The 24,684-nt window shown below is 35.6% G+C and overlaps 3 protein-coding genes across 7 annotated transcripts; 1 reads left to right on the top strand and 2 right to left on the bottom strand.

Annotated features, from left to right (window-relative positions):
- Positions 1–238: 238 nt before the first annotated feature.
- On the bottom strand, positions 239–15,600 carry mcoln1a (mucolipin TRP cation channel 1a). Its single transcript, XM_052545215.1, has 15 exons — positions 15,395–15,600; positions 11,041–11,279; positions 10,391–10,555; positions 8,887–9,043; positions 7,243–7,324; positions 7,062–7,158; positions 5,691–5,790; positions 5,509–5,615; positions 5,268–5,417; positions 5,073–5,174; positions 4,578–4,700; positions 3,409–3,525; positions 3,233–3,322; positions 2,738–2,868; positions 239–1,881 (listed from the first exon to the last, which is right to left on the bottom strand). The coding sequence occupies exons 1-15, from the start codon at positions 15,435–15,437 to the stop codon at positions 1,845–1,847; spliced, it is 1,740 nt and encodes a 579-aa protein (XP_052401175.1). The 5' UTR covers positions 15,438–15,600; the 3' UTR covers positions 239–1,844.
- A 1,154-nt stretch (positions 15,601–16,754) lies between these two features.
- On the bottom strand, positions 16,755–19,048 carry LOC127949081 (trafficking protein particle complex subunit 5). Its single transcript, XM_052546023.1, has 3 exons — positions 18,933–19,048; positions 18,336–18,662; positions 16,755–17,661 (listed from the first exon to the last, which is right to left on the bottom strand). Exons 2-3 carry the CDS (start codon positions 18,603–18,605, stop codon positions 17,365–17,367), a joined length of 567 nt encoding a protein of 188 aa, XP_052401983.1. The 5' UTR covers positions 18,606–18,662; positions 18,933–19,048; the 3' UTR covers positions 16,755–17,364.
- A 7-nt stretch (positions 19,049–19,055) lies between these two features.
- On the top strand, positions 19,056–24,029 carry LOC127949080 (serine hydrolase-like protein). 5 transcript variants are annotated; one of them, XM_052546020.1, is made up of 13 exons: positions 19,056–19,275; positions 19,510–19,616; positions 19,747–19,890; positions 20,022–20,135; positions 20,243–20,284; positions 20,893–20,912; positions 21,254–21,328; positions 21,433–21,542; positions 22,217–22,296; positions 22,380–22,414; positions 22,705–22,781; positions 23,300–23,381; positions 23,472–24,029. In XM_052546020.1, the coding sequence occupies exons 2-13, from the start codon at positions 19,559–19,561 to the stop codon at positions 23,616–23,618; spliced, it is 984 nt and encodes a 327-aa protein (XP_052401980.1). In that variant the 5' UTR covers positions 19,056–19,275; positions 19,510–19,558; the 3' UTR covers positions 23,619–24,029. The 5 variants fall into 5 exon arrangements, with proteins under 5 accessions (XP_052401980.1, XP_052401981.1, XP_052401978.1 ...); XM_052546021.1 differs by having other exon boundaries at positions 19,137–19,275; positions 19,529–19,616; XM_052546018.1 differs by having other exon boundaries at positions 19,158–19,275; positions 19,550–19,616.
- Positions 24,030–24,684: the final 655 nt, after the last annotated feature.

Raw genomic sequence — 24,684 nt, 5'->3', positions numbered from 1 at the left:
GGTAAAATGCTCTATTTGTACCACCTAGTGGTCATATGGTATAATAACAGCATGTGATTGGGGGTCAATGCAGTTTTAAAACGTGTTTTCTTCTTAACTCACAACAACAACAGGAAAAAGAAGAGTGTCTATATTATAAAGACTTTAGAAAATCTCTGTATGGAGCATGAAAAAGATGACCAATTTCCAGTGACACTCATAAACGTGTTTAAAACAAATGAAAGAAAAAAGTCAATAGATTCTTCTACATCATTTTATCGACATACTGTTTGTGCTGCCATTGTCAGCAAATTATTTGCACATTTTTCCATTACAAAACATCAGAAAACCCACAATTTATCAGGCTAAAATGCAATATGTAATATCTCAGGTATACATCTGACAACCCATGATGTGATGTGATTTCTCTGAACAACATCCCTGTGTAGCTTCACATGTTCGTAATAGAAAGTGTGGTTTGTTTGCAGATTGTGCGCATTGAGTCCATTTGAAACAGAAAGGCATCAGAGCCAACACAATATAAATAAAACACGACACTACAACATGATTGAATTACACATTAAAATAACAAAGAAATATTAATAGGAAAATAAAATCATCATCATCCGCTGACATCAAAATAATATGATCGGTTCCACTTATTCTGCACTTGAATTAATGGCTTGCACAGGCCCCAGAATTCAAATATTTATTCTCCCTTCTCTTATCAGTCAAGTATAACGGAGAAGATAAAATGAGGCTTGTTTGTCCTCTGAAGTGAGAGTCATGGATGGGTCAAGGGGTCTAATATGTCACAATAGTAACAGGACACTATGACCTCAGCAGTAATCTTATAACAGCATTCTTGAAGGCCTCTGTTTTAAAACAAAGCTGATGAAGGGTGGTCATAAAAGTCTGTGTTTCTCGACAAAATACTAAATCATCAAGGTTAAGGCCATCTAATATCATTTATGAAACAAGATTGCACGTTACAGTCTGCATTTGATACTGTTTTTGTATATAAAACAAATTGAATCAGCATGGAATTAAATAATGGAGGTGTCATTACTGGTAAAAAGTTCATAAAAAATACAAAAAAACAACTCTAAGTCATTACTTTCCGAATTACATCCAGCTCTACTCACCAGAAATGTGTTAAGGCTATGTTTCTGAGGCATTCTGGGCTGTGAATTGATTCTAGCAGAGCATGTATTTTTGTTATGGGTTGGTGGAGATGATATTAATAGAGCTTATCAGCTCTAAATGCGGAATAAGAGCTAGTTTTTAAAAAGATGTTTAATCACATGGTCTCCTCATCTTTTGCTGCAGCAAAATGCTTTCAGTCTCCTTCTGATGCAGACATTACACATGTCCAGACGTTACTCAAAGACATAAAAGCTAACCAACAGAACAAACAGCAATAGTTCTGAATCACTGACCACTGTCTGCTAGTATTGGCGACTGACGACCCACTTGCACACCACAGCACGTGCACTGAATGAACGTGGGATCAACATTGAGGGAATGATTACTGTACATATCGCCTGCACGTGTGCAGTTTGCTATCAGTCTGATATTCTCCCAACTGAGTGTTTTTTCCGTATAGATTAATAGATTAAGAGGCAGTACAGGGCTGCCTTTAGCAACCTCCAGAATTAAGTTAAAACTATGAACAAGTTGAGGTCAAACTTAAATTATCCCAGACTGGAGCTATTCATATGTGCTCTTCTCCACATAAGGTCCGAAGTGAAGCGACTGTGACTTCTTGGGTATTTTGTCTGGAGGTTTCCTCACATTGCCACTGTTGCAGTACCACAGTGTGACCAACAGAGGGAGGTTTGGTCTTCAGGCATCAAGTCCCTTGACTAGTTGACCAGGAGGACGTCCTCATATGTGGTAGTTCTGCAGGGTTACACCAACAGACACGATTACAGCCTTCAGTTATAGTACTAAAAACTCAAATACGTCATTTCTTTATGCTAACATGTATTTTATATGAAAATGTTTTTTGCTATCACTGTTTAAAGTCGCAATGACAAGGAAGTAGTGAACAATCTTTTCTTCCATATTGGATTACAGAAAAAAGAAAATGTAGTGCAAGGAATTGATTCTATGCATCAGTTGTTGATTGGATATTAAGATCAGAGCACACTGTAAAAAAAGGATTTTTCAGATTTATAATAAAAAAAACAAAAAAAAAAAACATTGCAATCTTTCAACTTCAAAATTTCATGTTACTTGCTAATTAATTTTTTCCTGTAAAAAGATAGGATATGTGGAATAGAATTAATTTGTGGCTCTGCCTGTTTCTAATGTGCACGGTGCCTCTTGCCATTTAAAGGCAGGTACGTGCTTGATTTCTTTAATATTACCTGTTTTTTTTTCTTGTTTTTTTCAAGGCATTGTTAGATGCCAGTGTCTCCTGACACAACAAAGATTTGATTTCAAAAACAGCATTGTAGCTATTAAACTATTTCTTGTTATTATTTTAAATCAGTATTTAAGCTCAGAATTGTCTCCAAGTAAAACGAGGAACTAAAGTCTGATTTTGTGGTGACTGTACTCAATTCTATTTGGTAACACAAGTGGAAATTATATACTTCACCTAACATCAATGTATTTTTGTATGCAATGGTATCATTTGTGCTCTTCTCTACTGCATTCAAATTATTTTGAATGTAACAGCAATACATTTGATGATGTTAATACATGATGGCTGATGTTAAGCAGTATTTTCTTTGGTTCTAAGGTGACACACCTGTCACAGCAGCAGAAGAAAGAGCACGGCGAGGTCTCGATTCCGCGGAACTTTCCAGAGCAGGGTGTGTCAGTGCACTCAGCGATGAACGCATGCAGATCAGTGATATGGACAGGCTCCTTAGTCTGTTGCTGAAGGGAAATGAAAGGATATCATGTTACTATAATCAAGCTGTTTGGATCATCTCACTCCACACTTCGTTTCACTACCTGCCATATATATATATATATATAATAACATCGTTCTGCGTTAATCAGGAAAAAATACTGATCATTTACAGTGACAGGAATACAAAAATAGATCATTAAGAAAATGAAGTAAAACTGATAAAAAAACCAACAGATTAAAAAAGTAATTAAAATAAAAAAAATGCATGGTTTAAATAGTTATTTTACAAAGACAAGTATGTTTGTATATGTGTGTGTGAGAGGATATCATTAACAAAAACATGTTTTTCACTTCTATCTCTGCATCTGCCTCGTCTTTCACTCTTACCTTGATGGTCTCGTACGCTCCAGTGATAAGAGCGATAAAGAGAGAGAGCACCATGTAAATGAACAGAGAGATGAACGTGTAGAGGTAAACCTGCAAAGAAAGAGTAGATTTACTGCTGTGAATCCTGTAGCATGTGCCGTGTACGCACCTGTGTGAGGACGTGAAGGTGAACTCACCTGACTGAAGACCCAGACCAGCATGCTGCTCTCTTGCATGCCACTGAAGGTCACAAACATGTCATCTCCATTGATCAGAGAGAAAAGACACTCAGACACCAGCGAGAGAGAGCGGAACTGAGGACACAAAACAAACATGCCATATACAATGAGAGAGAAGACACGTGTGCATTTGTTTATTTAAAAGAAATTGTAAAATATTATTACAACTTAAAATGACTGTTTTCTATTTGAACGTGTTTTAAAATGTAATTCATTTATGAGTTTTAAAGCTGAATTTTCACATTATCATTCTGAAATCGTTTTAATATGCTGATTTACTGCTCAATAATCTTTTTTTTTTTATTATTATCAATGTTTAAAGCAGTTGTGCTGCCTAATATTTTTATGGGAATGGTGATACTACTACTGTGAAAAAGTTTGAAAGAACAGCACTTTTTATAATATTAGAAATGTCTCTAATGTCAGTGGATTCATTTAATGCATCCTTGCTGACTAAAATAATACATTTCTTAAAAAAAAAAAAACTTACTGATGTCAAATGTTTGAATGATATATTAACAGTATAAATAATACAGACGCTTTTACAGTCTCTAAAAACATTCTGGTTCGGATTCCTCTGGATTTCATTACTGTATTTTCCCGACTATAAGTCGCACTTTTTTTCACAGTTTGGCTGGTCATGCGACTTATAGTCAGGTGCGACTTATTTATCAAAATTAATTTGACATGAACTGAGAGAAATGAACCAAGAGAAAACATTACCGTCTACAGCAGTGAGAGGGCGCTCTATGCTCCTCATTGCTCCTGTAGCATACACTGAAGACATATAGCGCCCTCTCGAGGCTGTAGACGGTAATATTTTCACTTGATTCTTGGGTCTAAATAAATGCGACTTACAGTCCATTGCGACTTATATATGTTTTTTACCCCGTCATGACGTATTTTTGGACTGATGCGACTTATACTCAGGTGCGACTTATAGTCCGAAAAATACGGTATATCGCATGTATGAAATTAAATTGACAACACAGGGAATACTTTTATTAACCAGATGGAATTTTTTATTTTACTCAGAACCAAATCTGTGTTTTTTAGACATATTCCATGTACCGTAGTACCACATTGAATTATTTTAATTAAAATTGAATTATACTGAATTTGTGTACCTTAACATGGTAGGGTCCCAGCACAATCCACCCACAGAAGCAATAACCGAGGTAGATCACCGCCACACAGCAACAGAAACGGATCACGTTAGGGAATGCAGCTCGTAAAGTCACAATGAGAATCTGAAAAAAGGAAAACACCATATAGTAAATAAAATCCACATCCTAAAAAAAAAAAAAAAAAAACATCTCACTAGATAGGTGGTGATATTACAAGATCATTTAATGATGAGAGTGAACGGCACAAAAATAAAAAGGCACAAAAAAAGAATACAGTTGTTATTTCAAAGTATGTTCGTCAAAGTATAGTACAAAGTATAGTACAGTATAGTGATATACTTCAAATTTTAAACTTATATTCCATTTATTTTCAGCTGATGATAGTTGAAAATCTAGAAACGTTCGTAACATTGTTAAAAATAATTGACGAAACAATGAAAAAAATGGCCAGTGTAACTGCATGAACACTGGTGTGTGGGTGTGTTTGTTTCTCACATTGTACTTCTGAAAAAAGGTGAGGTAGCGAATAACTCCAACCCAAACCAACAGCGTTGAGGTGCCCAGGAGGATCCCGCACTCATCGTAGGAAGAGAGGTTCTGAGGGTTAAAACAGAGTATCAAGAAATATCCCAATGCAATGCCTCCTTACACATACATGTTTCAGAATTTCCATTTTCTCCGCTGACTGACCTTTAGCTCAATGCCGATCTTAATGACGGAGCCTGTGATAGTGAGCACGTCGCTAATGATGAGCAGAATATACCATCCGTTAATAAACTCCATTGTGTCTCCCCAACAGACATCACGCTTCAGAGAGCTCTTAAAGTACTTCACGAACTCCTGAAGAGAAATAGAAGAGAGAATGTTAGTGCAGGATTTGCTGTGTGATCACGGTCACATTAATGTGGATTTGTCTGATACAATGTCTTACATTTTGAAGAATGATTCCTCTGATGATAGAGCGACCACAGAGGAGCAGAGATAAAATACAAACCACTATAACCACCACATCAAACCACACGCGAGCATAACTATCAGCTGGAGACAGAGAAACAGCATGAGTACGAGCATGTTACATCCACAATGTAAAAACTGAGATGTGGGGTAGTTTACCGTGGCCAGACACACTGGGGTCTTTACATTCCTTAATGGAGGCCTGATTATCAAGACTGATTTTAACTTTACCACTGTGAGCTTTGTTATCCAGCAGAATCTGAACAGAAAACAGGGCCAATTATATACAGTCTATCAAATTATATATATATATATATATAAATTATTAATTATGCACTCTAACACACTTGGCAAATTGAAAACTAAATCTAAATCTAGATCCTACTGTACACTAATATATACAGTGCCTTCCATAAGTATTGGAACAGTAAAGAAAAAATTGTTCAGTTTGCGGTGGAGTCAAGAAAGCAAGCAATTTGGATGCTAAAAGAAAAGAGGAAGTTAATTTGAACTATAGGAAAAACTAAGAGCATGGAGAAATCAAGAGTTTGGAAACTACCAGCGACATCAACAGCCAACGACGACCTGATCAGCTGAGAAGAACAACAGTAGCTGATGATCGACAAATCATAAAAGCTGTAAAAATGAACCCCGATTGAACATTAATTTCACCAGCTGAAGAGTAGACTAAAGACAGAAACTCTCCAAAACAAGCAACAGTTGGAATTGGCTGCATTAAAGGCTGGAGAAAAGCATTTCAAAGCATAAGAGCAAGAGTCTGGTGATGTCTATGGGTTGCAGACTCACTGCTCCCATTGCATACAAGAGATCTCCAACTAAACGTTAGCTTTTAATCTTTTACATCTGCCTTAAATTCAACTGTTCCAATACTTATGCTCACATCAAATAGTGGGATGAACTCTAAAAGTTCTGTAGTTTTGTTGCATATTCATCTTTTAATCATATTTGCAAATGTCTTGACTCCACAGCAGAGAAAGCAATTTTGTCTTTACTGTTCCAATACTTACGGAAGGCACTGAATATAGATAGATAGATATATAGATATAAATATATATTAGTGCTGTCAAATGATTGATTGCATCCAAAAAATACATAATGTAACAAAAACTTATTTGGACTGCAACAGCACTAATATATATACACTAATATATATATTTATTATATGAGATCGACTTGAGATCGTACAAAACTAAATGAGATCATACAAAACTAAAATATTTAATATTAACATATAGATATTTATGAAATTACTATTTAGTTAAAACTAAATTCCAGTAGGCCAGATTTGAAACAGAAAATCTCGATACACTGGGCTGAAAACTAAAAAAAATCACAGATTTTTCAAATTAAAGGGTATTTAAAAAAAAAAAACATTTTAAAATTACCCATTCTTTAAATAATTTTATCATTTATATATCCTTATATGCACATTGGTTTTTCTCTGTGTCAAATTTCTGTTAACAGATTTGTTAAAGCAAGTTTAATCTTTTTGTTTTTGATGAAACTCACCGTGATAAAGAAGGTGTAGCAGTCAGGAATTTCATTGTGGATGATGGTCTGAATATTTATAGCCTTCAGCTGGAACTGTATGGTGACATTAATGAGCCTGAGAGAGAGTGTGTTGATATTAGAGTTTTAGATTATCAACTCACACTTGAAACTCGCATTCAAAACCCCCTGTTTAACTTACTTGTAAAACTTGAGGGTGAAGTTCCTGTAATCACGGCCCAGACCTGCTGTGGGAGTGGACAGAGGGTTCACTCCAATACAGTCTACAGAGAGGAAGAGACAAAATCATCACCAACTGAACCTGAACCAGCTGCAGTGACCGACAGGGTCCTCAGGCTGCTCAACAGCAAGAGGTTTTTTTTTTTTTTTTTTTTGAAAGTGAATCCTGTGGTACACTCAGTGACAAGGAACTGCAAGTAATAACAATGTGCAAAGGAGGAAGTAACAAGAGCTTTCAGTTTCATCAACTTCTTCAACAAAAATTAAAATTAAAAAACAAAAATTTATAATTATGAATAATAAAATAATACAATAATTCAAAACTAATATTTCAGGTTCCTTAAAGGGGGGGGGTGAAATGCTCGTTTTCACTCAATATCCTGTTAATCTTGAGTATCTATAGAGTAGTACTGCATCCTTCATAACTCCAAAAAGTCTTTAGTTTTATTATATTCATAAGAGAAAGATAGTCTGTACCGATTTTTCCCGGAAAAACACGAGCGCCTAGAGGTGTGACGTGTGGGCGGAGCTAAAGAATCACGAGCGCCAGTAGGCTTTTGCGTTGAGAGCGTTTGGAAGCTGTGACATTACCGTGAGGGAAAAACCAACCAAAACAAATCATGGCTAACAGTCAGATTCAGCCGTTTATTTATGATCCAGAATCAGATCCTGAGGCTGAAATTTAACAAGAGCAGCATCAGCAACAACGTCTCTATGTGGTATGTACTGAAACTGTATATATTTGCTTAGCGGTTTTGGAAAATGACTAAGTTCCACTTTATGTCGTCTTTTTTTTTTTTTTTTAAGGTGTACATGTGGAAAGTGCAGTTTGATGACAACATCGCATGTTGTTAACTTGATGTGCTTACGTGCTGATAGCTAAGTTAACAACACAGAGATATTTGAAGCAGTTTTATTCACCACCTGCGGTTCCAACACACGATCGTGACCCTTTTTCGTTGGGACTGCATTATCCTTAAGAAATAAACGATACGCAAATCCAGCGTCAAACTGGGCCTTGTTTGTAAAACAAGCATCTTCGAAATGCAGGGAACAAACACAAACACTTGCACAACTCCGTTGATGCTCTGTAAAAATAAACTCCATCCACTGGTCCCTTAATGCTGTTTCTCTTTAGGTAATCTGTGCAGGGTTGTCTTGCCCTCACAACCAAAAAACACTTCTTTTGTGACATTTCGTGACGCTCTCGCTGTGATCAGTGAATGTCTGTGCTCTGCTATACGGGAGCGCGCGCTCTTCCGGCAGAAGCGCCCTTAGCACCCATACAAGGAAATTCCGCTCCATCTAACGTCACACAGAGCCATACTCGAAAAAAACTTTCCGAAACTTGTGACAAACCGGAAGAGGTTTTTTTGGAACAGAAATACTCCTTCAAACGTACAACTTAATTTTTTAAACTTTGTCCATGTTTAGCATGGGAATCCAACTCTTTAACAGTGTAAAAAACTCAGTATGCATGAAATAGCATTTCAACCCCCCTTTAAGTCTTTGCCTTGATCTTAACGTCTGTTTTGGTTAAAACAACAACAACTAAAATCAGAACAGGAATAAACTTGGGATGAAACGGAGGCTGGAAAACTGTCACCTGTGACCACATGCGGATCGATGTTGAAGGTGTCGTTAGCTGGATCGATCCTGCCTTTTTTATAATACTGCTGGCACAGAGAGAGCGCACTTCCATTCACACCCACATTGTACACATATGCATAACGGCCCACTGTATTCTCTGGCAAAGCCAGGTACTGAAAGACAAATGCAAAGAATATAAAGTATATATAGAAATATAAGGCATTAAAAATAAACATGACCACTCGTGACCAAACTCCAGCTGGAAAAGGCAGAATAGCTGCTGCAGATGAATAATATAGTTTTATATAAAAAATAAAAAATAAAAATTATATATAAATGCTGTCTTTATTTAACTTTATTTTTAATTTTATTGTATGCCTTTTTTTTTTTTTTACATTGCCTTATTGTATAGTTGTACATTTTATATTTGATCTAGATTTTTTTTAAGGCTTTAATGTTAATGTTATCTGTATGCACCGGGGTCTGAGAGTAACGCAACTTCGATTCTCTGCATGTATGTACTGTACATGTAGAAATTGACAATAAAGCAGACTTGAACTATATATATATATATATATATATATATATATATATATATATATATATATATATATATATATATATATATATATATATATATATATATATATATATATATATATACACATATATGCATTAAAAAAATACACTTAAAGGGTTGGTTCACCAAAGAATGAAAATTCGTCCATCTTCTACACACACTCGAAGTATCCTAGGTGTATGTGACTTTGCTCTTTCAGAATAATCCATTCAAAGTTATATTAAAAATTGTTCTTGCTCTTCCAAGCCTTTCAATGGGGGTAAGCGGATGTTTGTTGGTAACTGTTCAGAAGATGTGAAATAAAGTGCTCGAATCTGTAATAAAACGTCTCTCACATGGCTCCGGGGGGTGAATAAAGGCCTTCTGTAGCAAATCCATGCGTATTGATAAGTTAAAAATATATGTACAATAAAACGTAATGAACACTTTTTTCCTCACTTCTGTTGATTGTTGGGAACTGGAAGGCGTGCAGGCGGATGTTTGTCAGCGCTGCGGGGTTAGTGACGAGCGCAGAGAGAGAATAAAACAAAATGCTGCTCACGAATTAGACATTTGAAATCTGGATTATTATCTTACTTAATTCAACCCCCGGAGCCGTGTGAAGGACGTTTTATTGCAGATGTGTGCACTTTATTTCACCTCTTCTGAACTGCTGACAAACATCCACTTCACAACCTCCATTAAAAGGCTTGCAAGACTGGATTATTCTGAAAGAGGAAAGTCACACACACCTAGGATGCTTCAAGGGTGAGTAGAAGATGGACAAAATGTCATTCTCGGGTGAACTAACCCTTTAAGCAGTTATACAGCCAAACAGACAAGCTACTTTCAGAAGACAGAGGCTGAACGTAAGCCAAATTGTGTTATGACTGAGTTATCACCGAGCTCATTACTCAAACATATCCCTCAAAACATATGAATTAGTAAATTGATACATTACCTGTTCTATTGTGTAAAACATGTGGTCATAAACATCACTCTGTGTGTAAACAGAAACCGCATCATTTGAATCATCGTAGTCTTTGAGAAAAAGGTGTTTAAATGAAGCTGTGTTTTCCTCTTTAAACGTCACCGCCATCTCATTGCTTAAGCCAAAAAGCACCAGCTAGAGATAATAAAACAGCAAAAAAAGAGAGGAACGATTTTTAATAACAATTAATAATTGCCAAATGAGAACAAAAATTGGCTGCATTTATTTAAATAAATAAATAATAATTACTAAATTAAAATATATTTTATGTTCGAGTTCATAGATAGATAGATAGATAGATAGATAGATAGATATAGATATTTTGTTAGAGCTATGTTTTAGAAATGTCCTCCCAATTAGCATTGAATAATGTGATCTTGGTTTCAAAGTGTAGCTATAAAAATCTACAAGAGAAATTCATGCCTATTAAACTCTGTGACACTTCAGAGCATGAAACCAAAGGTGAATTTAGATGGGCCCATAGTAGGGCATGTCATAGTGGTTAAAGAATAATTTGGGAGTAAAACAGACTTTGAGCAGCAACGCTGTCTTTAGTAAGCTTTGGGATGAGTATTTGAGCTGTAGAAATTGTTTCTAAGAAAAGGGAGTAATTTAAATACCTGTACAGTTACTATAAGAATCTTCAGTATTTGCAATACCAGTTTAAAAGGTTTTCGGCCTTTGGCTTGGTACTTTTCACAAGGACTCATGAAGAAATATTTTAACTTCCTGCGCAATGCTTCTTCTTGGTCAGCACCGATCCATCCACCAGTTACCGGGGACGGCCTGGGGTTGCTATACTCATCCCTGCAGTCATTCGAACCATAGCCTGTCACCGGAAACAGAAGCCTATCCTCTTCTGGAAGAGAAAGAGAGACACTGATAGTACCATTGGGATGAAGCTCAATGTAAATAGTCTCTTTGTTTGTCCAATACCCTTTAAATTACATTCACATAAATTACCAAGTTTAGATTCAGTAAGTTGTAGTTGTTTTGAATTAAATTAATACTTTTTAAGGGTGCGTTAAATTCACAATGACACAAAATTCACATGAATAAATTACATTTTAAAATAAATTAAAATCAAAACCAGTTATTAAATGCAGTATTGTGAGAATGAGACTTTTTTTTAAATATTTAGAAATAAAATCTTACGGTTTGAATCACAGTTCACGCTAAGATCACCAGACAGTTTGAAAGACAGCTAGAGCCTAAGGACGTGAACCTCAGTCTACTTTAGGAAGACAGAGTTCGCCTATACGTGCACGACCTGAGATCTGATAAACGTTCTCTTCCTTAAAGTGATGCGAGATCACCTGAGACCGGGCAAATGGTCAAAAACCTTTCGAAAAGAACAACATTTTGTCAAGGCTTCATTGTTGACCTGGAATGCAGCAAACCTTAATGCTTCTCTCCGTAGCAAGTCATGTGAAAGGGGCTTAAGACTGATTAGTTTGTCAAGGACACGTCTTTAATTAGCATGGATGGTTTGTGAGTGAATGCTGGATTTTCTTTCAGTCTCTTAGTGTGCCCTCAAGTTTAACAACTTGTCTTCATTTCTCACAGTGAAAAAGTGTAAAAATATCAATCCTGCCTATGCACTTCCTATACAGATGTTCTGTGGAGCAGTCCAAATTATGCTTTTTTCTTTTTCTTTCTTTCTTTCTTCACGGATCACTGAGTATACACTTCCCAAAAGTGTTTCTAAGCATTTCTGAAACTACAGAAAATATGACTTTTGAAAGTGGTGAAAGCATGTTTTTCTTGTGCAATTCTGTAAAGACTTTTTTTTTTGTGCAAACCAAAACAGTAAATGATTCATTCAGTCCTGTGTTTCTTATGCACTAGCTCTACCACAATGAGCAGTTATTACTGCCATAATCTTGGCAGTTCTTTGTCTGTCATGTGATTGATATATCACTGACTAAATTATAAAATCACACAAGGTTTTACACTAGGGCTGCACGATTTGATGATCCATCGATGATTTTTGTGATTAAAAACTGTATAAACAGTGTTTGTAGGCCTGGAAAAATTGGGGAAATATGTTGTGATTACATGTCAATACGACCATTTAAAAAAAATAATAATAATAAATTGTATTATACTGATACTAAATAGTATTGCAATATTTCACAGTAAAATTAAGAAAGCAAAAAACACTTCACGCTGTTATCTGTTTTGTAGATAACAGTGTGAAGTGCTTTTTATTACAAGTTAAGGAAAGATGGTTTAAGCAAATGCATTACGTATGTATTTATTTAATTAACAGATGATTTCATGATACTAATGCCATATTAATTTTGTTTTTATTGAGATTAATCATAATATACACAGCCACACGCCTATATGTAGCGGAAATATGGTGGAACACCATTTTTCATGCCTCATAAATCACAATCCAAAGTGACAGCGTCTAATCTATACTGAACGCAAAGTGAAACACAAAAGACAAAAGTCAGTGAGTCAGTCACTTAAATAAGATTAATGATCGCAGCGTGCGTGGGCTGATATATGGGAAATTTCCTGTCGTTTTAGTACCGCACAGCAGAAAGTACAGACAATCTGTGTTCCTTTAAGTTCCTGAACTGTTCACACAGAGTATCCAAGCTGACGTGATTTCCCTGATTTCTTTACTTTCTTGAACATCTGACCTCCCGATGACTGCGTGATTAAGCAAAAATGGATAGAGACTGAGAGAGTTTATGAAGCTCTACCTATTGGCTCCCATTGGTCTCTCTTATCAAACCCATTATTGTTCATCTAGATGCAAAACTGAGCCTGTCAGAGCTGAGCTACTGGAATCTTGCCTTATAGCACAGGGCCTCAAATTCACCACATACTTCTTACTGTATAACACAGGAAGATTATCATTGTAGTCTAGTGAAGAGATAGGAATCTTCACAACAAAATTGCAGTGGATGTGGGCGTCTGAAGCCACACATGAGCGTTGCAGTGTGACTGGAAGTGATAGAGTCAATCAAATGCTGAAAAATAGCTGAAAAATCTCATCCTTCCAGCTTTACAGGTAGGCATGTTTTCGGAGCTCAGGTGTACATTGGCTCCTCACACGCTTCTGCTGTCATAATAAGTCAAGGGTTTGGCTATCAGCGTGTTATAATAGTGCTATCACAGAGATGACATCCGGACATTTTTATTTTGGTTTCAGTAAAAAAAAAATCAATTGTAAATTAAAAACAATTTTGGAGCAACACTAGAAAAAAAACAAGATATTTTTCTTGTATGTTGAACTAGGAGACATTTATATAGAAAAACACTAAAAAAAAAAACATTTAAAAAGAGAGGTCTTCCATTAACTTGAGAGCAGCATTTTTTATTTTCATGTGCTGCAAAAGATGCAACCACAAAAGCTAGACAGAACCACAGAAGCTTTTCCATCTATTGCTTGTTTTTCAAGGAAAAGAAATGTGTTCTGTGTGAACGTACCTTTATATATAACGTGAATTGGTGTATGCAAACGCAGACCATTTTACCTCCATAATTTAACATATTTTTGAGAAAAAAAATGTAGTACTTTTTCTGATCTGTTTTGAAATGACTGAATGTTGATAATTGGTATTAAAGAGGCTATTACATTAACAAAGTTAAACCGAATTAAGATTTTCTGAAATATTCTATTCTATTCTTAAATAGGTTTTTGATTGTGGGTTAACTTGATCAAATAACTAGCAGAAAGTAATTTTAGTGGGGGAACAAGTTGCTAAAGATTAGAATGATTTTCACAATAAGACCAAAAAAGAAAGCAAATACGATATTTTATTACCTTAATATTTAGCTACATAAAAACAGCCCAATTTACCATTATTAGCTTTATATTTGTGTGTGTGTATATTATATATATATATATATACAACTGTATTTTAGTCACAAACTTGAACTACTCCATGAAATTGAATATTGTGGTGGGATTTTAGAATTGAAAACAATGAAACGTGCAACAGGATCCATCAACAATCAGACTGAACAACAATACACCTCCAATCTACAACTTCAATATATCTGATTCACTGGCTCTTATTGAGCAGATCAGGTTTATATTCTCCACACATTCAGCGATTTTATGGTCATTATAAACCAAGTGAAATGAAAATGAAAACAGCTGGCAAATGTAAGCTAGTTATAATTTCCAGTAACATTTATGACTCCGTAAGCCCATTGTGGTGTTACTGCAGGAATGAGGTCAATGTGACACAAAAACAAGGAAGAAAATCAGAAAACAAGCGGAAAATAAATCACATACACAATAAATGTACTAACACAGCAGTCTCTCCAGCCTCATTATGTGATAATGAATCATCCAAACCACAAAATCTTTCAACAAGTGTCAAACAGGGCTATTCACAAACAGGATAAGCGATGATGTAGCCAAATATTAAGGACTGGGGACAACACCTACGTTGCATTTTTTAACTACCATATTGATCAATGGTAGTTATGCCACTGAACATAAGTTAAACATAAATGGTTACCACAGGAATCTGCCTGATGAATGAAGGTTCACAAGCTTGCACAATGCTCAAAACTAAATATTTATGTGAGCTCTGTTGAGGACGTAGGACAGGAAAGACATGAATCATCATAAAAGCACTTGCAATGTGCATACCAAAACAGCTATTTATTTACTTTCAGATCAATGAAATATTGCAAGACCAAGCAAACAAAAAAAATAATAATAACCTGGTCTGATCCTGTGCTCGTGACCGAAAAACAGACTCAAATCTTTGACGTGATATTGTTGTGCATCCTAACTAAGCACTTTTGTGCACTACATAATACGATACACAATCAAAATATAGAAATAAACGCACTATTTTGAAATCCATTTAATAAAAAATAGAATTATATTTCCATTTTTGCGTCTGACACCCATGAAAGGCTCAAAAAAAAATATATACACATTACAATCAGAATCTAGTTCATAATCGTCACATCGCAAGCGTTATGATCACTCACCGGAGTAAATATGATCGTCTTTATTCGCGTCCACCTCAGCCATGTCAGCGGTTTAAAATCACACACAGAGGCTGTCGGCATTAAAATCCCAGTTTGATTCACAGCACACAAGGGGACCGAGTCTGTTCAGCTGGCTTGGCTTCCTGTCCGGTTACCGCATGTTTACAACAAGCGTCCACTCGCGAGCAGCACAGGCGACTTCCGATGAGGTCACGTGACAAGACAGTATTATATGACACGCGCTGAGGCTGCATAAATACTTCATAGCGTGTGGTTATACTGTAAATAGAGCTTGTTGTGTATTATTCATATATATTAAGCGTGATGCCGTGAAATGGATTTTTTGTGTGTGTGTGTTCGGATTTTTTCTCAATTCTTCTTCGAAATAAAGAAGAATGTACGTACTTGTGCCACTTAATTTTCTCTATTTTAAAAATGACATTTAATTATCCTTCATATATTAAAAAAACATGTTATACCTTTGTATTAAGTCCAATTTAAAGATGTCTTGTGTTTTTTCCTTATATTTAACTCTATCACAAATTAAAAAAATACATATATTTTAGTTTTCTTTCTTTTTTTTAACTTACAGTAGGTCCTGTTATTAGCAAGCAACAAAAGAAAAAAGAAAACGACTACTGCATTTAATATGATGTGCAAAACAATTTTGTCGACAATTTTCTAACCGTGGTGATTCAATAATGAAGCTAAAAAGCAGTTTGGAGCCATGTTAGATTTTTTACTATATACAGAATAATATATTATTTTGTGTTAGTTATTTACTGGGTTCGACCCATATTAAGTGACTGTTAGGGGGAAGAAAAAAAAACATTTGGAGAAAATGGAAGCAGAAACTTGCAACCAAATACAGCTTTATAACTCTGAACATGTTTAACTCATTAATCTTACACCATGTCTACACTGGACTGCTGTTGTGTCCGATGCAGACACTGTTTTATATTTTTTCTGTTTTGTAGCTAGTTTTTTTCTCAGTGCTACAGAGTGTGAGACTAAACATGCAACTTACTGGGAATAGTTCAATTTTTTTTTTTTTTTTTTTTGGGAATAGTTAAGATTTTTTCCAGCATTAACAGGAAATAAAGAAACTAACATCATGATTATGCTGTTAAACCCAGTTCTTGACAAAAGTTCCCTACCACTGAATTAGTGTTAATGCAATAAAACGAATGTCACTTAAAAAAAAAAAAAACAATGAAGCGGACAAAATGTTACATTATGTTAAAAGAATTAATAATAATTATGCAAGTATTTACAATTACTATTGTAACTACTCTAGAACATTTACTGAGAAAATATGAATAAGCTAATTTTTTAAGGAATAATATTTCCTCATCACTCCTTGCAGTTTACAAAGACTTTATTATACTGTGATGAAAATATTTACAACTTAAACAAAAATCAAGACGTCCAAATATAATTCACACTTTAAATAAAACTTCTGTTATACTTTATGACCATATGCATCTCTGCTAGCACTAAACTGACATATAATGTCTGCACAATTTTGCGCAACTAAGTTAAATGATGTTTGTTAACATTCTTTCTTTCAATATTAATGCAGTGACACTCAATTCCACGGAGATCCAAGCCTAAATTCAATACCAATTTAATTAACCATTTATTATAATGTATTATTGTCTTGTTATGGTACATTTGTAAAATGAACACCCCAAAATAATATTGTCTTAAAGTTTTCTGAAAATAACCCCTCAATGCATTAGTGTATCAGTAAAGACGCCATTTTACACTGAACTGGACAAGCGAGGGGACTTGTCCTCTGTAACATCATTACAAAAAGAACAACAGCTAGAGACAGTCTTGAGGTTATTTTGAGATCTGTGCTAGATGCAGTGAATTTGTTAGCAAAGCTATAAAAATGAGTGGGAAAAAACAATGCTGGGACTCCAGACACAAGGCTAAACTTGAAGCTTAATGTAGTAAGCAGTCTGCTATCTGCCATCAAGAGTTTTATCACGAGCAATCACTGCCTCATCAAACTTGATCATCAGCGTGGTCCCCTTGTGCCAGTGGACAGTGACTTTAGCTGGGAAGCCACTGTGGGTTAAAATCGCCTCCACGATGCCACCGGTGAATGCTGCACAGTTTAAGGTGCTATTTTCTTTAGGTACTGAAATGTAGGCATTGATCAAAGGCTCCTTTTCAATGATGTAGTATGTTTTGTCATCATCGTTGGCTTGCTCCAGTTTGTCTGCCTCTTTACCAAACAATGCTTTCCATACGTTTACCTAGGAAGAAAGAAATAAAGGGTTAACACTATAGGATGTGTGAAATTTAAAGGAGTAAAAAAAAAAATGTACTCCCCTTCAGGCCTTCTAAGATGTAGATGAGTTTGTTCCTTCATCAGAACAGATTTGGAGAAATTTAGCTTTACATTTCTTGTTCAACAGTGGATCCTGTGCAGTCCAAACAGCCCAAACAGTTATCAAGCTGATAAAAATGTCAAAATAATCCACAAATAATGACTCCAGTCCATCAGTTAAACTGTCTAAAACAGTTCTAAACACATATATTGGTGGATTTGGATGTGAGAGGACAACAGGAGATGGACGAAGTAATATCACGGACAATAGACTTCTAGAAGTGATGGTTAAGTCTGCTTAATAATGGACTTGTTTCTTTCAAACACACACTTTCTTACAAACATAAGATCTTTACTGATGTACTTGAGTTCAGTGGATTACTTGTGGATTGTTATGATGTTCGTATCAGCAGTTTGGACTCTTATTCCGACGGCGCCCATTCACCGCCATTCATTGGCGAGCAAGTGATGTAATGCTAAATTTCTCCAAATCTAAAAAAAACCCTGAAAAACCTCATCTTTGATACAGCAGATTTTCATTTTTGGGTGAACTGTTCTTGTGATGTCAAGAACATCTTGTCATGAATGATCTACAAATACCTTAATAAAGAGAAGTATGTTCAAAACTTTGGTCTCTCTTTTTCCGTTCTTCTCCCTCATCACCAGAACATCCAGAAGGCTGGCTCCAACCCCTTGGCCCATGTCCGCCAGCCGGGCCTGGAGCTCCGACACCGAGTACACGCGGCTCTGGCAGTACTGCACCATCTCAGAGAAGAGCAGCGCGAACGCGCTCACGCTCACCTCCGTTTTGGGACGCGTGAGCGAGCGCTCGAGGATCGCGGATTTGCCTCGCGTGAAGCGGACCTCCATTGCGTCCACACCGAGACTGAATCACACTCTGAATCAAGGAATGAAAGCGCCGGAGTCCTGCAATATAAACAGCGTTGAGTTATAAACAATTTGCAGTTCAATATTTGCGAATACATAAATGTGTCAGTTGTCCTCATAATTCATTGATTTGGCATTCATTGTAGGTCTCGTCGCTACATGGCTTATTAGGTGTCTGATTACATCATGGGGTTTTCTGATTAAAAAGAAACTGAATAATACGTCGAATGAGTCACACAGTACAGAAACTAGGACATTATGAGGCAGGCATCACATTCAAATCATATTTCACTGTGTATCAGCGTTTACCTGGTGTTTTGGGTTTCAGGTCCGGACGCGTGAAGCCACGATTAGTGCAAACGCCTGCTTTCCCTTGTGACCGGATATTTTCAATATAAAAGTCGGACGGGGCACAGTAATGCTAAATGAAACAGTAGTGGAGTGAAGTGTGTGTCAAATTTAAAATAAAATAAAAAAATCTTTTTTTGATTGTTTTATTTATTTTCGAGATGCATTTTTCGGGAAATAAACATTCAGCGGCGAAGACATCATTTAAAAGTCACTGGATAGTCTGCGCTTTGCTCAGTCACAGTGCGAGAAGTACTTGTGAACAGTGAACTAGAAGAGCAGGCGATAATAAATATCCCTTGACGTAAGTTTAACGTATTAACGTGTGTTTCATATAGTCGTATATCCTTATAAGGTCCCAGGACTGTCTAGGAGCATAACAGCTTCTGAATTCATATGCTACACTATTCTAGTCGCATGTCTGTCTGTTCTGCATCTGTGAAGTTAGTCAGCGAACTTTTGTGTTTGCATGTCATGATCAATTGAATAAGGCGTAAGTTAAAGTCCAAAATGTGTCTCTTTTTCATTTAAACATAAGTTTATCCTGATCTTGTAAGGGGGGTTGATCTGCACTCCAGGGTGTGAGAATGCTGCCTGCCTTCACGAGCCTCAGACACTTAGCCACAAACAGAATGAGGAGAGCAGGTAAGAATCAGCCTTGAGAGTAACATTCATCATCAAAATTAACTTTTAAATACATGTAGGGAGCACTGGTCACTAGTTTTCATGTTTTATTGAATATACACGGTTATGACTCTTCTGTATTCTGACACAGCGTCTGAGTTCAGAATGACTGTCCCGTGGGGAGAGATAAGAGGTCAGGTTTGGGGTCCTTCTAATGGCCGTCCCGTGCTGTGCTTGCACGGTTGGGCTGACAACTGTGGGACGTTCAACTCCCTGATTCCATTGCTTCCCAAAGGTATAGTGTTTCAGAGAATTTATGAACATTATGAAGGTCCACATGGATAAATATTAATTCATTCTTTCACATCTCATCTACAAGCATGAATGCAGTGAAACTGGTTTCTGTTCTCCTCATCTCTCTTCCAGACTGGAGATTCGTAGCCATTGACTTTCCAGGTCATGGTCTCTCATCTCACAGGCCTGATGGATGCTTTTACAACTTCCCTTTGTACGCAGCAGACGTGCGGCGAGTTGTAGAAGGTTTGACTAAAAACATTAAAGAATCATCTTAACCACTTGTTTTTATTTTTACTGGAAAAGAAGGCAAAATTAATTGAATAGGTATTTTTTTCTGCATTTGTTTGCAGCTCTTCAGTGGAAACGGTTCTCTATCATGGGGCATAGTATGGGTGAGTCAGCTTTTTTTACTGCTGTCTTCAGTTACTGTCAGGTCAAAGTACACTTTTGTGTGTGAAAGGTATGAGGATGCCATGACCCGCTATGAGTGCCATAAACCTGACTTCGTAATGCTCTACTACTCTAAATGTCACCCTTATTCACAACCAGATGATGATCCCATTTGTTGAGCTCCTGCAGCATTATTTTCCGGGATTTGAGCTTACATTAATTAAAATATATTTTGAGATTGAAGATTTTAAGATTACACAGTAGGAAATAAGTGTATGTGTGTGTGTGTGTGTGTGTGTGTGTGTTTTAAGTCATAACTTTTAATAATTTAAAGGTATTTATTTGTGGGTAAAGATAAAGGAAAACACAGACATGAATGCTTTAACACTACCTTGCACAAATCTCTCTTCAAAAAAGGATAATAATAATTATTATTAGTGTTAATTTAATATAATAATAATCATGGTTACTGGATTACAATTGAATGTATGTGAAATTACACTAAAAATAACTTTAAAAAAATATATATATTCGTGAGATTCAAATGAGGAAAAGCTGTTTTTGAATTTGGTTCATTATTTGGGATTATTATTTGATGTTTCTTTAACAGGTGGGAATGTGGCAGGAACAGTGAGTATCTGTCATACTTTTTTTTATCATATTTCTGTAAATGTTATAGTTGTTTAGTAGTGTTTCTCAACTGGTTTTGCTTCATGACCCAGATCTGACATAAAGGGGCACCCTATCACAGTACTAAAATGATGGAGTCCTTAAATGAATTAATATTACGTTGAGCTGTAAAGGTCCAACTCTTTGCTATCTTCCTGTGCATGAGTATAAGGCTGCCTGGCATTGTTTTTTATCTGCTGTCGTTGAATGGATACAGTTTTGGTTTTGCAACAGCTGAGAACCACCAATGATTTGTGTCGTGTAAATGTAGAGTGTGATAACAGCTCCTTCTGATTTGCCAGTTTAGTGCCTTGTACCCAGAGATGATTGATGCCGTAGTTCTTCTGGATACTTATGGATTCCTCCCAACACAAGTGGTAACAAAAAATGGAGCATTTAGCTGTTAATCATACAGAAGACTACTTATTCAACATGCATGTGTCAATGATAACAACATACATGGTTCTTTGTCCTTTCTTAGACTGACATTTTTAAGAACTTGAGGAAAGGGATCACTGATCAAATCCAGTATGACAACAAGACGGAGGAGAGGAAAGAGAGGGTCTACACATATGAGAAAGCCAAAGAAAGGTGAAAATGCCTATTACTTGTATAGCACATGTATAGTATAGTTTTTTGTCTTTGTTCTGTATTCTGTTGAGCTGTACCACATTCTTTCCCCTAATTTTAAGATCTCTCTGACTTCTGAATATAAGTAATTGATGCAGTGCTATCCAGGCAGACAAAGTCTTCCAGTAAAACTGTAATTGTACCATTTATACTTTTTGAGTTTAAATAAATTATAATTTTACTGTAAGACTTCATCTGCCTGGATCTCACAGCATGATTACATTTGATATAAATTCTTATTTTTTTATTGAATATTGCTGTTTGCTATAAATGATTTGTAAAATAGGATCATATCACGGGAGGATAAGGTAAACGCATTTCTTGCCAAACTTTTTTTCTAAATATTTCTCTTTAACACATTTTTTTAAATTTTTAAGTTTTGATTTATCATTTGTCCACCTTATAGCGATTGCAAAGTTGAGTTTTCAGCATCATTACTCCAGTTTTTAGTGTCACGTGATCCTTCCGAAATCATTCTAATATGCCGATTTAATGCTCAAGAAACATAGCTTATTGTTATATATGTTGAAAACTGTTTTGCTGCTTAATATTTTATCTGTAAACCATGATATATTTTAACACATGTTATTTATTATTATTATTATCCTTTTATCGTTTTTATTGTCCTCTTTCAGGCTGAAAGCTGCAAACCCCTCCCTCTCCGATCAGTCTGCAGATATTCTGTTAGAGCGAGCGATCAGAGAAGTTGAGGGAGGTAAGACATACACCAATTGCACTCTTATTCTATGGACCTAGATTTTCTCACTTTTTCTCCAAACGATTTCCTTTCTCTTGAAGGATTTGTATTCACCAGAGATTTCAGGATCAACCTGGTGAGCCATTTCAGTATATTTATTCATTCCTTTTACATTGTAGTTTATTCACGATAACAGGATTTCAGATTTAGTTTGACTGTTTGACCCATATTCATCTGTGACAGATCTTCCAAAAACTCATATCATCATATTCGGTGGTTTATTCCTTTTGTTTTATCATGGTTTCTGCTATACAGATGTTTTTTTTATTTGAGGAAAGAATGTATAAAAACACAATATACACATCATGATAAATGTCCGTTCCTTCATATTTAAATATGAACTGGTGATATTTGGTTTTGTTTCAGAAAAACACTGTGAGTTATAATATGGAACAATGCCTCCACATGATGTCACAAGTTAAAGCCCCAGTGATGATACTGCTGTGAGTTCAAACACAGACACAGTTTTCCCACACGTTTCATGATGTCCAGGAGAAGCACTGTCCACATTTAAACACAAATGCTGAAAATAAGACATGCACTATTATTATAATTCTTTACAGTACTGAAAAGAAGATCATTATTTTCTTGTTATAACCAGAAACCAATCAATGGCAGATATTAAATCCTCTAAGATTATTTCTAAATAATTTCAAAACAGAAAGTTGAAAATGAGTCATTTTAAATGCTAAAAGTCAGTTTAGGCATCATAACCTTATAATGTACAGTATGAAAAATATGCTTGGCTACAAAAGCATTGTCAAATTTAAAATAACTAAATGTCACTGTAGGACAATAAGATATATATAAACCAAGTGGCATCTGGGTACAAACTTTTACTACTGTTATAAACCCATCATATTATATCCACACATCAGTTACACACACTATTAGACTGCTTTTGTGTCCTGTGATATACTTTTCCTCACCGTTTCAAAATCAAAGATGTGTCTTTCTTCAGGGCAAAAGACGGCCTCTTCAAAACCTTTGCTCTACCTGATGGATATGTTGATTTGATTCTGAAGAGCTGGGCCAATCAAAAAGTGAGATGTGCGCCCATACACACAAACATAAGTGCAAAATGTCTGTCTGGGATGGTATTATCTAGAAATATCTTTCTCGCTCTTCTGCAGGCCACCATTGTTAATGTAGAAGGGGATCATCATATTCACCTCAACAAACCTGAGTCCATGGCCTCCATAATCACTGATTTTCTTCAGTCACACAGTCCAGTCAAACCACAGAGTGAATCAAACAATAACCAGTCTTCCAAATTATAGCACACACACATGCTGATCCAAATAACGAAGCAAGTCTGTACTGATTCAAAATACTCACAACATTCACTCTAAGCATCACAAACCTAAATTAGTTTTATTAGAAGACGTTCAGATTCAGAACATTTCTGGTGTATTGGACCATCCGTTTGTCTTCCATTTGTATCAAGGTTAAGTCTTTGAGTATATGGTATTTTTGGAGATGTGGGCCATGTTATATTGGCAAAATACAAATGCTGCTGACAAACATTGATCATAGGATAAAAAAAAAAAAAAGGTTTAGTCCTGGCTGACTATATGTGATGCACATAAAAGGTTTTTGGAAATGTCTGTTAATGTTAATAAGTATTAACTAAAACATCTGTTCATATTTACTTTTGTAAGCCAAACTTAAGATTAAAGTCTATAATTAAATTTGTGTAATTTGACTTTTGTTTTAGCATTATTGGGGCAAACAATAGGTCTGTAAATATAAATTCTACAGCTACAGGGGCCAAAAAAAGTATTTAGACAATTAAATCAGGTTTTAAAATGAATTAATGTACCGTTCAAACTTTTATCGTCATTTGGAATTTATGTTTTTGAAAGGTGCTTTTACGCCTATAATAACAAAATAGTAATCAAACAATAATATTGGGAAATATTACTACAATTTTAATTAAAACCTTTCTGTATTTTGTCATATTTTAAAATGATGGCAAAGCCGTTACTTCAGTCTTCAGTATCAAATGACCCTTCACAAATCATTCTGATATGCTCATTTTCTCAATACACATTATAACCAATTCAAAATTGTTTGAAGAATATAAAGAACAAAAGAACAGCATTCATTTAAAATTAAAATCGTTTGTAACATTAAAATGCTTCGGCTGTCACTCTTGACCAATTTAATGCATCCTTGCTTTTTTAATTAGTATTATTTATTTAGTTGACCCCTGAACTACTATATCCTTATATACCGTGTAGTGTGTTTGTGTGTGTGTGTTTGCATGGCTGTATTTGTGAATGTGCAGATTGCTGTGAATGTGTCTGTGTGTTTGATTTCCTTCAGGCTTTGCTGAAAGCTGCA

Source organism: Carassius gibelio, chromosome B1 (genome assembly GCF_023724105.1).
Source record: "Carassius gibelio isolate Cgi1373 ecotype wild population from Czech Republic chromosome B1, carGib1.2-hapl.c, whole genome shotgun sequence".
Taxonomy (NCBI): Eukaryota; Metazoa; Chordata; class Actinopteri; order Cypriniformes; family Cyprinidae; genus Carassius; species Carassius gibelio.
The sequence above is the reverse complement of the archived record's forward strand: the minus strand, read 5'-3'. Positions and strand labels throughout refer to the sequence as shown.